Source organism: Podarcis filfolensis (genome assembly GCF_964270895.1).
Source record: "Podarcis filfolensis genome assembly, chromosome: 13".
Lineage (NCBI taxonomy): Eukaryota > Metazoa > Chordata > Lepidosauria > Squamata > Lacertidae > Podarcis > Podarcis filfolensis.
Genome location: NC_139615.1, coordinates 51,398,339 through 51,411,338, shown reverse-complemented (window position 1 = coordinate 51,411,338; position 13,000 = coordinate 51,398,339). Strand labels below are relative to the sequence as shown.

At 45.6% G+C, this 13,000-nt stretch overlaps 1 protein-coding gene across 3 annotated transcripts in view; it reads right to left on the bottom strand.

Annotated features, from left to right (window-relative positions):
• Positions 1–10,583, bottom strand: part of MOCOS (molybdenum cofactor sulfurase) — a 563,966-nt gene extending 553,383 nt beyond the window's left edge. For 2 of the 3 annotated variants that reach the window (XR_014541270.1, XR_014541271.1), the window contains exons 1-3: positions 10,322–10,531; positions 1,551–1,640; positions 975–1,041 (exon numbers count right to left, since the gene is read on the bottom strand). Coding sequence is in view for 1 of the 3 variants with exons in the window: in XM_083583835.1 (XP_083439961.1) it covers positions 975–1,041; positions 1,551–1,640; positions 10,322–10,454 (290 nt within the window). In the remaining 2 variants the exon portion in view is untranslated. Of the gene's footprint in view, positions 1–974; positions 1,042–1,550; positions 1,641–10,321 lie in introns of all 3 variants that reach the window. The other variant, XM_083583835.1, reaches the window with a different exon arrangement.
• Between the last annotated feature and the right edge of the window lie 2,417 nt (positions 10,584–13,000).

Genomic DNA, 13,000 nt, shown 5'->3' with positions numbered 1-13,000 from the left:
ACTTCCAAAGCCGCAGCGCGCAGCTCTACGTCTCAACCGTTAGACCGCTGATGCTCCGTCTGAGTCTCCTCCCCCTTGACACCAATTTAAGATTCTAGCCTTGCTCCACCTTTTCCGCTGCTCTTTCCTCCTCTGGGTCCGCCTGCCCGCCGGGGTCTCGCCCTTTCTAGCCTCCTCTGACGCTGATTCCCCTGAGCCGTCTCCCTCCCTCCGGCGGGCTTTAGGAGCTGGTTCCCCATCCGGGTCTCCTGCTGTCCTGCGCGCCTGCACATTTGAACATGGCGCGCGCGCCCAGCCAGCAGCTTTCCTCCTGACTGTTTCACTGCTGCTGTCACTGCTTCCCCCTTCGGGGGGGCTAGCTGCAACTGACCTCCCTTCCGTTCCTCCACTCTCCGATGGAGGCGTGGTCAGCCCTGACTCCCTCTCTGGAGGAGACGCTGGCCCTGACACATGTGACTCTTCCCCCCCACTACGCTCTGGTGGGGAAACTGGTCCCGATCCTCCACTGCTGCTTTGGGGTTCCCCTCTGGCTCCTTGTTTCTGGTGCGTCCCCCCTGGGACCCCCCTTGCCCTGACCATCGGCGCCCCCTTCTGGGAATCTTCTGATTCGCTGGAGAAGCTCATGGAATCTCTCGGGCCACTGTCATACTCCCCTACGCTGCCCTCGGATTCTTCCCCTTCGCTCTCCAATTCCTCTCTCCCCATTGCTCCTGCTCCTGATTCCCTGACACATACGCTTCAGGTTACAGACTCCGCTAACCCAGAAATAGTGCTTTAGGTTAAGAACTTTGCTTCAGGATGAGAACAGAAATCGTGCAGCGGCAGCGCAGCGGCAGCAGGAGGCCCCATTAGCTAAAGTGGTGCTTCAGGTTAAGAACAGTTTCAGGTTAAGTATGGACCTCCGGAACGAGTTAAGTACTTAACCTGAGGTACCACTGTACAACATTGGGTTTATAAAATGAAGACCACTCTACCTGTATCGGACATGTTCAATTGTATCACTTGTCAATTTGCTGCTGATATTCTGGCTGTGAGGGTTCCCTAAGAGGCAAGAGAGATGTTCATGACTCATAAACAAGACATTTCATCTTTTTGTCAAGCACTGCCTCAAAAAACTCCTATAAATGTGATTAAATATAACATTCATTTTATATTTCACTGCTGTGCCTTGAAGCTCTTTACAACAGTTTTCCAAAGCAACTAGTTAACAAGCAAGCAGCTTCCTATAAAGAGATTTAGTGAAAATAATTACAATTCTAAAAGAAGTTTCTTTGCAACTGAAACCCACATCAGTTGAATACATGTGAAAGCCATTACTATAAAGCCACGGTTAGTGGGCTATGGCAGTGCACTGCATTGATATCAATCAATCCCATAGATTTTTTGCCAGCTTTGCAAAGGCTGCAAAAACATAGTCCTCACTTTTGCTGGCAATGAATGGAACCATGACAATAGGTCGCAAATTTCAGCCCAGCTTTAAATTCTGGAAACTTTAACAATGCCAAAGAGAGGGAGAAAAGATTTACCCCACCTGCTTGATTTCTACTTACCGTAAACATTTTCATTGAGGTCATCAGTGAAGGCTTTTAGTAAACTCTGTGGGAAGAGTGCTGTGCCTGCGTGGTCAAGGTATGTAATTCCTACAATGAAACAGGCAGAAATGCATCACTCACTGAACTACCATGCTATAAAAGCTGGAAATCTGAAAATCAAGGAATTTTCAAAAAATGTTTTCAGTCAGTGCAGAATAAAATCACTTGAAACCAAGTTTTATTATCTTTTTTAAGAAGCTCACTACAGTACTATAGTCATCCGGGCAATACCACTCAGGTAATACCAGGAAGTGTAAGGTGACAGTTGTAATAAAGAGCTGCTTTCTATGCCCACAGGTGGCTGGCTTGGGTATTCTTAGGATCCACTCTATTCTCAAGACAGGTCAGAAGATTTCATAATAAAGTTGGCTTCTGCGCAAGCGGTGAAACCCGGAAAAATACTTCCGGGTTTGCCGCTTTCACAACCCGAAGATTATGTATCCAGAGAGGTACGTAACCCGAGGGACCACTGTACAATATGGCTTCCAATATCCATGTCATTGAGCAGCTTTGCTGATTACAGCCAGATTCAATACACCAGCCATTCTCTCAACTGACAAGTCATAGTTATTCCAAAAATGTGGAAAGCAAAAAGACACATGGCTCTAAAACATGGTGTTCCATGTACTCTAAGAAAACTAAGACCATGATTTGGGTTCTAAACTATAACTTGGCATTATAACTATATTCAGCCTATGTTAAAAGCACTTATTTCCAAAGATTTTGACATGGAGTTCTGCACATTCTCAGGCAGGGACCTGTCCTATACCCCAACATCCAAAGCTGCAATACATTCAGTGATGAAAGCAAAACAGCTGGATGTAATGCTGTCATCCACATCACCCCGAGGGCCATACAAACTACTGATCCTGAACGTAAGAGCAACAGTTGCATGGCACAATGTGGACTTTGACTGGCATGTAGGGTCATCCAGTTCACACCATAGTGATGTGGGAGGAATTTACCCACTTCAGGCTTAATTCAAAGTACAGAGCATTCATCCAGCAGCCTAGAGACCTGTGCTTTTTCTCTATACTGATGTGATTTCTACCACAGTAAATCATAAACTATTAAGTTTGTGCTGATAACCAAGATCACGTTTCTGTCTCCTTTTAAACATCAGGTCAGGAATTCAATATATAGTCTAAGAGTCTCCAGTTCCTTGGCCTGAGGACAATAAGATTAACATACCACCACCCCAGGGCTGATATTGTACAAATGTTTAACTCTTCCCATTGCTGTCCCTTCAGTAGTACCAAGAAATTGCTAATGGGTTTTTTAATTTAATATTTAAGTCTACACTACCACCCTATCAGGGACACGGGTGGCACTGTGGGTTAAACCACAGAGTCTAGGACTTGCTGATCAGAAGGTCGGCGGTTCGAATCCCCACGATGGGGTGAGCTCCAGTTGCTCAGTCCCTGCTCCTGCCAACCTAGCAGTTTGAAAGCGCGTCAAAGTGCAAGTAGATAAATAGGTACCGCTCCAGTGGGAAGTTTCCGTGCACTGCTATGGTTCGCCAGAAGCGGCTTAGTCATGCTGGCCACATGACCTGGAAGCTGTACGCCAGTTCCCTTGGCCTAAGCGAGATGAGCGCCGCAACCCCAGAGTCGGCCACGACTGGACCTAATGGTCAGGGGTCCCTTTACCTTTACCACCCTATCTACATATCTGAGTTTGTTTTAGTCATTAGGTTACCATTCCCAAGCTCTGTGCCAGAAGACAACTGCTGAGCAGGGCTGGGACATCCATGGGACAGGGTGAGGCAGCTGCCTCGGGTGGCAAAAGCCCAATAAGCAGCGCCCCCAGGGGCATCCCACCGCCAGCAGCAAGATCTCGCCAGAAGCTGCCATTGTTGCTGCCACTTTGTGGGCGCTGCCATGCAACCCAGGTAAAGGACACTGCGATGGCATGGCAAAACAGGTCGTGCTGCCCCTGCTGCTCAGTGTAATATGGGAAATAAATGATTAATGGCTCATGTACTCTCAAGACACCCTCTCAGAAAGGAGACTACCTGGCCTTGGTGGGCACTTTAGGGCAGAGGAGGCCAGTGTGGCACCGTCAAATATTGTGGACTGCAACTCCCATTATCCTTGACCATTTATCTATATCAGCTGGAGCAGATGGGAATTGTGGTGCAAAATATCTGGAGGGGACCGTTGGCTCCCCCCACTTTAGGATCACAGTAGTCACGAACGATGTTATTTATTTCTCAATGCACATGAAGCAGTCGGTACAGAGATTGGCTGAGAATTCAGTCACTCCCCCTGTAAACAGAATCACTTGCTCACAGGAGGCGTGCCCAGACAGGAACAAGTGGGGCAGAGGCTGTTCTTACTTTTGCACTTGAAAACATCTAGTTTTAGAGCGTGTAAAAGTGAACCACGCACACCAATTTGATCTGAACATATGTGTAGAAGTTAATTAGCAACACTTAAATTGAAAAGGTGAGTACAACTTGCTTAGATGGAAGTTTCGATTCTAACTGCATGTGAAGACTTGCATATTGAAACACAGTTCTGGCAATCTTCCTAAACTATAAAAGCAGGCTTGTTTAGGAAGTAATTTATAATATTTTCTTGCTAAGAAGACATAATAAGGTTTGATTTCAAACAAAAGAGTGTTGTTAACTACTCTGTCACCAAAAATGCCAAAATAAATGTCTCTGCTAGAATAGAATGGAGTCTATGATGACAAAAAAGCATGCGGGAAGTAATTTAGAACACTCAATTTAAGTGGAAGTTGGTTCATACAAGAAATTAAATTGTTCCCAAAGCACAAAAATCTGAGAGAATTTATAGCAACTGCATTCAAAATGTACAGATACACTCATGCTATGTTTGTGATGTCATAACATTTTGCATTTCAACACTCCACATTATTAGCTACCAATGATGGGGAAGGGGCAACCATTATGTTGGTGTAAGGCCTAGGTTTTTCAACCAGTGTGCCATGGAACCCTGAGGTGACTTGAATCAGAAAATGGATTGGACTGCCATTTCCCCAAGAGGCTACTCAAAACAAACTGTAACACATTTACTGAAAGATGTAGTAGTCATTAAAATTGTAAATGATAAAAATAAATGAGTAATCAGACACTTTTCTATAACAAAGCAAAGGAGAAAACTAGATGTTGTACGGTAAGTCTACTTTCATGATGTCACTGGTACAATTGCCATAGCCACCGTTAACAATGAGGTCACAGTTGCAGCTATCTTGCTCTAGAAACACACTTTAGAACTGTTTCTATCACTCCAATGGGCAGCAGCAATTCCTTGAGGATCAGTGGGAGCAGGTCTCTGCAAATAAGATGCCCTTGCGCCTGCTCCTGTCTCGCTGGCCACCACAGGCCCTTGGTCTGATCCAGAATGGATTATTACTAGTAGCATTATATAGTTATTTATATCCCTCATTTTTTTCCTGACAGGGACTTAAGGCAGCTTACAGATAAAAACAAGAGCAGCTAAAAACATAGGGAACATAGCTGGAACTAAATAATAATAATAATAATAATAATAATAATAATAATAATAATAATTTATTTTTATAAATAACCCATCTGGCTGGGTTTCCCCAGCCACTCTGAGTGGCTCCCAACAGAATTGATGATAATGATAGTAATGATAATGATAATGTGATAAACATCAGACATTAAAAGCTTCCCCAAACAGGGCTGCCTGTCCTTGTGATCAGATAGTTGTTTATTTCCTTGACATCTGATGGGAGGGCGTTCCACAGGGCGGGCGCCACTGCTGATTCTGGCACCTCTCAGGTGGCCACCATTGCAATTATAAGAGAACAAGGGAGGTGTTCATAGTGAGTTCTGGCACCTCTTTTTCTAGAAAAATAGCTTCTGTTCTAGCTTCAGGCATGAATAAGTTCTCCACGGTTTCACCTATTTGCATTCTCCTGTTGCAAGCTGCTGGGTCAATGCAGATTCAGCAGCTAATACTGTACTGCATCAACTAATTTATCAAGGGAGTCGCTTTACTTGCTGACTCTTGATTAACAAAAGCATAAAAATGTGTTCCATTGTATATATTTTAGTCTTTAGGATATCACAAGACTCTTATGCGCAATTCAATCAAACCTCAAACAATGAAGGCAGGTGGTTTGGGAAGTATGAATGAAACACAAACTTGCACACTCCCTCTTCCCCCAGCCTACTCTTTGCTTCTCCTGCATTTCTGTCCAGGACTAATTACCGGTATACGGAGATGTCCCACTCAAAAAACTATGGCTGGTGATTCAGGGTTTGGAATGGTTTCTGATTCTGGTTTAGAAGACAAGCATTAACCATAGGGTGCCAACAAGGACATCACATTAAACGATGGTTATAGGAAATAAATGGTGAAGCTTTGCAAAAGAAGACAGAGCACTGCAAGTCCACACCTTTGGTTTAGGGCAGCGTTGGCCAAGCTGTTGCCCTCCAGATACTGTGTTACATGACTGCCATTAGCCCTAGCCAGTATAGGAAGGCTGGCCAGTCCTAAAGATTAGGGGGTGGAGGGCATGAGGTTGGCAAAGGCTAGTTTAGTGCATGTGGGTATCCATATATTGGATCACAACTCCCAACGTCCCAAGAACACGCAAGGACATAAGATGAGCCCTGCTGGATAAGGCCAAAAGTCCATCTAGTCCAGGGGTAGGCAACCTAAGGCCCGGGGGCCAGATGTGGCCCAATTGCCTTCTCAATCCGGCTCACGGACGGTCCAGGAATCAGTGTGTTTTTACATGAGTAGAGTGTGTCCTTTTATTTAAAATGCATCTCTGGGTTATTTGTGGGGCATAGGAATTCATTCGTTTTTTTTCTTTCAAAATATAGTCCGGCCCCCCACATGGTCTGAGGGACAGTGGACCGGCCCACGGCTGAAAAAGGTTGCTGACCCCTGATCTAGTTAGTCTAACACTCTTCTTACAGTGGCCGACCCACAAGCAGCCCTTGAGAACAACAGCATTCCTTCAACTCCTGCATTTCCAAACAACTAATGTTCAGTGGCATACTGCTTCCAGTACGAATGCTTAGGACCTTTTCATTTAGTGAAAAAGCAAGTAAGGGGAGGGGAACATGAAAGATGTATACATTTATGCATGGTGTGTAAAAAGTGGATAAAGAAAATGTTTTCTCCTTTTAGGGCCATCCAACAAATCTGAATGTTGGAAGATTCCAGATAAATGAAAGGAAGTACATTCTTCACACAGCACATAGATAAACTATGGAATATGCAACCTAGAGTTAGTGATGGCCACTGACTGGGTGGCTTCAAAAGATTAGACAAATTCATGGAGTATATGGTGATCAATGGCTATGTGCTACCTTGTTAAATCACCCACAGCCATATTTCCTAGACACTCACACCCACAACCACCCGAGGAGTATCCTTGGCACAGGGAAATAAGTACTCATCCCCAAGAAATGGGTCCCTTCTAAGAGATGGTCTTGCCTCTTCTTTTACTCATTTGATAAATGCAATTAAGGACAATGCCTAGCCAGAGTGCAAAACACAACAGAATGTACTCACTTTAAGGGAGAAGCTTTATGGGTAGATGACACCTTGAGGCATTAAATTTGTTTCTGAGCATATCTAATAAATTAATGGCATCAAGCAGAGTTCTTACAATTGTAACATGGTGCAGACTTGTCAACTCAGAACATGCCTGAAGCACATCAGCCACATTTTATTTTAATGAAAAAAATCCTTCTTTGAATGATAATGTAGCTCATATGATTTTATTCCTCAGCTTTAAGGGTCATTATGAAATACTATTGAAACGCCCGCCATTATGAAGGCTGCTCTTGCAGCCAAGTCTTCCTTGCACGCCTCCCATCTGGTTGGCCATTGTGAGAAAAAAGTTGCTAGATTTGACAGGGCATTAATTATTATTATGATTATATTTATTAAATTTGTATATTGCCCTATACAGTGGTACCTCGGGTTACATACGCTTCAGGTTACAGACTCCGCTAACCCAGAAATAGTACCTCGGGTTAAGAACTTTGCTTCAAGATGAGAACAGAAATCGTGCTCTGGCGCTGCAGTGGCAGTGGGAGAGCTAAAGTGGTACCTCAGGTTTAGAACAGTTTCAGGTTAAGAACAGACTTCCAGAACAAATTAAGTTCTTAACCCAAGGTACCACTGTACCCACAAGTGTAGGCCTTAGTGCTCTTTGTGTGTTCTTAAAGGTGGCTTATATGTGGAGGGTGGTCCTGTATTCTGCAGAAGTTCTAGAGACAGCTGCACTTTATGCACAGAGATGTAATGCAGACTATGCCTAGTACACGGGTGAGTTTCATCTTCCTCATTCACTGCCACTCCAGACTCCTTTGGGAGGTGGGTTGGGAAATAAATAAATGGAATTATTTCCCGAACAAACATGCATGCTACCTGATCATTATACTCTCGAGGATTTCAAACAGAACCATTCGAAGCCCTCTCAGAAGTCACGGGATGGAATCTGGGATCTTCTCACATGCGCTTCTGAAAGCCCACATCAGGCGATGCCCAATGAGTCAGGGAAGGGGTCCTCGCAGGTAGTTTGCTACTACTAGCATAAAAACCCAAAACGAGTATTTATGGAAGCTATTGTTGCATTTATATCCCACTTTCCCCCTCTAAATAGTTTGTCCCCCTTTTCCTTTTATCCTCACAACCCTGTGAGGTGGGTTAGGCTAAGAGACAGCAACTTGTGCAAGGTCACCCAGTGAGCTTCCTGGCTGGGATTTCAAATCCTTCACAAAAATGAAGAATAAATGCTGCCATTATTATGATATATTATGGCTGAAGACCGCAACACCTCAAGGACCGACCCATCTGAGGCCCTTCTTCATGTGCCTGCTCCATAAGGTCTCGAGGAAAGCAACACAAAAGAGGGCCTTTTCTGTGGTGGCTCCCTGTTTGTGGAATGCTCTCCCCAGGGAGTCTTGCCTTACGATTTCATTACATATATTTGGCACCAGGTGAAAACATTTTTCTTTTCCCAAGCCTTTGCTAATTAAACCATCTATGGCCTTTTAAACTTGGTGGGGGGTATTGTTTTATTTGTAATTATGGTATGTATTTTTGTGTTTTTATATTGCAAACTGTCCTGTGATCATCGGATGAAGAGCAGTACAGTGGTACCTCGCAAGACAAAATTAATTCATTCTGCGAGTTTTCTCGTCTTGCGAATTTTTCGTCTTGCGAAGCACGGATTCCTATAGGAATCCGTTTTTAAGAAAAAGGAAACAAACTTGCAAGACGTTTTTGTCTTGCGAAGCAAGCCCATAGGGAAATTCGTCTTGCGAAGCAACTCAAAAAACGAAAAACTCTTTCATCTTGCGAGTTTTTCGTCTTACGAGGCATTCGTCTTGCGAGGTACCACTGTATAGAAATTTAAGAAACAAATAAAATGTTAATGAGTATCCATAACCAATGAATATGCTGCTGACTTTTTAACACTGAATTTTGATTTATGCAAAGCATGTGCATCTGAACAGAAGTTCTATAAAGCTTAAATCACTTCTGACCCCCATTCATTGGAAGTGCAATACCTGGTCTGCTGAAGAAAGACCTGCAGACTGTAGCATAGCTCATGTACAACTTAGGAAACTTGAACTCTTTTGCATGCTTTAAAGCTGACATTGAAGTACAGCAGGACTCTCATCACCTTTAAAAGTTATGTAGGATGCAGAAATTATACAGGGTAAATCTTTTCTAGCATGGAACTGCAGTTATGGAGAAAGCTTCACCTCTTGGTATTCTGCCTGGTAGACATTATATTACATGTGTAATACAATATAATAGATTTGCATTATGCAGATTCTGATTGTTTTTTGCTTAGGAGTGCAGCAGAGGGCCCAATCCACGTGCAACGAACTGGGCTCAGAAAGTCTTGCTGGTGCTCCTGGTTAGAAATAAATACTGATGGGGGGTACGTTATAATATATACTTTAGCATCTGGAATGCTTCTGTAAATGAACATTTTTGAGGGGTGTGGGAAGAGAGATTCTGTCAATTAGAGATACCATTTAAAAGGTTTTTTAGAATATTGAGCGGTTTATCTATGCATTTAAATAAATAAATAAACTCACGTATGAGCTGGCTGTTTTTCAAAAAGGCTATATAACATGTGAAAACCTGTAAAGGCAACTTTGGTTTACAACATTACTAAAACAATGACCAAAAAGAATCTAGGGCAGACACCATACACCACGGAACCACGGACACAAATCTTTCAGTACAAATCTACAAAGGCACCTCCACTGTTTCTTTACCTTCCTATTGCTTGTGTACTTTAAACACCACTTTTGTTTAATGCTGAAGAGAGAAAACTACCCGGCCGCTTGGATATTTGAGAGCAGGACAAATTACTTCCCCGCTGTCACATATGACATGTTTACTCCAAAGTAAGCCTGGGAGTGGGTCGCCCGGGTCTTGTTCCTTAACTGGATCGCCGCGGGCCAAACTTCCCCGTCCCCGCGAGGCGCCCCTTCCTCTCCGGCAACGGGGGCGCCCGAAGCACCCGAGGGAAAAGGAGACGAAGCTAAGCAGCACCGGAGCACCGAAGGAGCCCCTGCGGGTCCGGAGCGGAGAGACAAGCTGGCAACCCCCGGAGCCGGCGGAGAAAGTTGGTCGCCCGCAGAAAGTTGGCAGCCCGGGACGGTCTCCCCGCCTTCCTCTGCCGAAAGGGCGGCTTGCGGAGAGCGCGGCGAGCGAGGCTGGGGGTCGCGGGCGCGGGACTCGGCTTACCTCCCAGGCGGGCGAGCTCCCTCCGGCGCAGCCCCTCGGGGCTCTCCCCGCCGTAGCCGTAGGCAGCTCCCCGGGGCAGCCCCCTGTGGAAGGCGCCGAAGGACAGCGCCTCTGCCCAGCGCTCCAGAGCCATGGCGGGCGCGCCGAGAGAGGCGGCCGGCGGAACCTCCGGGAAGGCGAGACGCAGCCCGGCCCGCCCCGCGCCAAGCAGGAAGGGCGCTCGGCCCTCGGGGCGGCCCTGGCTCCTCCCGCCGACGCCGCCGCCGCCGCCGCTTCCCACGGGCTCAGCGCCAGAGACGGGGTCCCGGGACAGCGGGGCGGGGAGAAGCGCGAGGGCGGGGAAAGGGGACCGAAAACCGGGCCTGATTCAGCTCCCAGGTGGCAGCATGGAACTCGGGAGGAACTGCAAGTTCGTATTGTAGTCGCTCTGAAGTTTCTTTGCTCATGGGTGGGTACTTTAAGGTCAGCTAATGGTGGCTTTTTGAACGCTGCCATCTTTTAAAAAATAAAATTGTAGTTCTCAATATTTGATTGATTGATTGATTGATTGATTGAATTTATATACCGTCCTATATCCACAAGTGAATTATGGTGCTGGAGGAGACTCTTGAGAGTCCCATGGACTGCAAGGAGATCCAACCTCTCCATTCTGAAGGAAATCAGCCCTGAGTGCTCACTGGAAGGACAGATCCAGAAGCTGAGGCTGCAAGACTTTGGCCACCTCATGAGAAGAGAAGACTCCCTGGAAAAGACCCTGATGTTGGGAAAGATGGAGGGCACAAGGAGAAGGGGAGGACAGAGGACGAGATGGTTGGACAGTGTTCTCGAAGCTACAAACATGAGTCTGACCAAACTGCGGGAGGCAGTGGAAGACAGGAGTGCCTGGCGTGCTCTGGTCCAGGGGGTCACGAAGAGTCGGACACAACTAAACAACACAACAACAACAATATCCACAGGTCTCAGGGCGGTTCACAGAATAAAATATAAAACCACAAAGTGCATAAAATAAAAGCAGCTACAACCCAATAACGCCCCCCCCCAAAAAGCCACCACATTTTAAAAGGGCATAGGATGTCAATCCAATCAACCAAAGGTCTGGCTAAAAAGGAACATTTTTGCCTGGCGCCTGAAGGTGTATAATGAAGGCGCCAGGCAGTCTAATAGTTGTGTCACAGACGGACTGGATGCAGAGGAATGGTGGGAGGGGAACCCCCAAGGGAAGAAGTCTCGGAGCTCCAGGATTGGTGGTGGTGATGAGTGATCAGAGAGAGGAGACTGGGAAGAGGAGGTGTTGGAAGCTGAAGAGGTAACAGGATCCTTCTTAGCACTAGGCTCAGGAGAGGGATCAGCTACACCAGCAAGATCCCTGTAAGAAAGGGCAGTGTGGTAGAGGAATATAAATCCTACTCTTTTCTGAACCATACCAAGGTTGAAGATTCTTATAATTAACCTTTGGACTGAGAAATGCAGCGCTGGAGGTGCCTAGTGCAGGGACTTCCAGATGAGCAGCACAGCGGGGGTTAAATTCCTGCATTTCCACCTGTGCAACACACCCCAGGCAGCAACTACACAGGAACAGCTTCTCTCCCTTTCTTTCATCATGCATTGGGGGCAGGGGAGGAGGAAGCCACACCTGTTGAATACTTTCACTCAGCAGTTAAATTAATCTCTCTCTCTCTCTCTCTCTCTCTCTCTCTCAAACAGATACAGAATATTATGTTAGCTCAACCAACATACTATTGCAGTTGCAGGTGTGTGTGGGGGGGTGTTCTCTTAGAGTTTTATTGGTTTATTGAGGTTTCAGTCTTGTCATTTCTAAAGATCTGTGTCCTTCTATAATTTTGTGCAGAGACTAATGCTATATACTAAAACCTGTCCCACCCCCACTTTAGAATTTATTAGTTTGGCAGGTGCTGGGTTGAGTTTACCTATCATTGTTAGGTGGACAAGGGCAGCGTGTACTTATACATTACTCTGGGATTCTGCAGCCTGTGCTCACCTAGTGATGTCTTCCTCTGAACTTTAATTGAAAATGTGGAAAGCCAGGGAATGCTAGCTGTCAGGCAACTGAGGCTGGTGCGCTTGCTGTTGTGTGTGAGAGAGTTTATTTCTTTAAAACAGAAAACACTTCATTTTGAAAAGTAATGATGAGCAATTGTCAGGCAGATAGGAGGGGTGGGTGTTGGTAACCTTTTGTTAATGTGGCCCCCTGTGCAAGGCCAGCAATTGGTGCCCCCAAATGGATCTTTTCAATTTTGCGTTCCCGCAACTTGGTGCCCTGTGGGGGGGGGGGCTGCCTGCACTGTCCTAAATCTGGCACTGCAGAATGTGGAAATCCTCTCTGCCTTCCCATTCTTACAGGAAAGCCCAGCCAATAAAATCTTTGTGTTTTTAGAAAGTGCAGATACCCAGGAAGACTGTAAAAACAGACTACTGGCTAAAAGTCTGTATGCTCACAAAATCCCTTGGACATCTCAAAAACAAGATAAGCTCAGTAAAGAACACTCACCCCATCTATGAGAAATGTATTGACGTTTCCCTTTTGTTTGAATTTCTGAATACAATTCCTTTTCTCACTGATTGGTGAAGAATGGTAAAACACACTGTGCTGTAGCCCAAGGGAAGGGGTGCCTCAAAAGAGGAGCACTCCACCTCTTCCATGGCCATGCAGGACTAAGA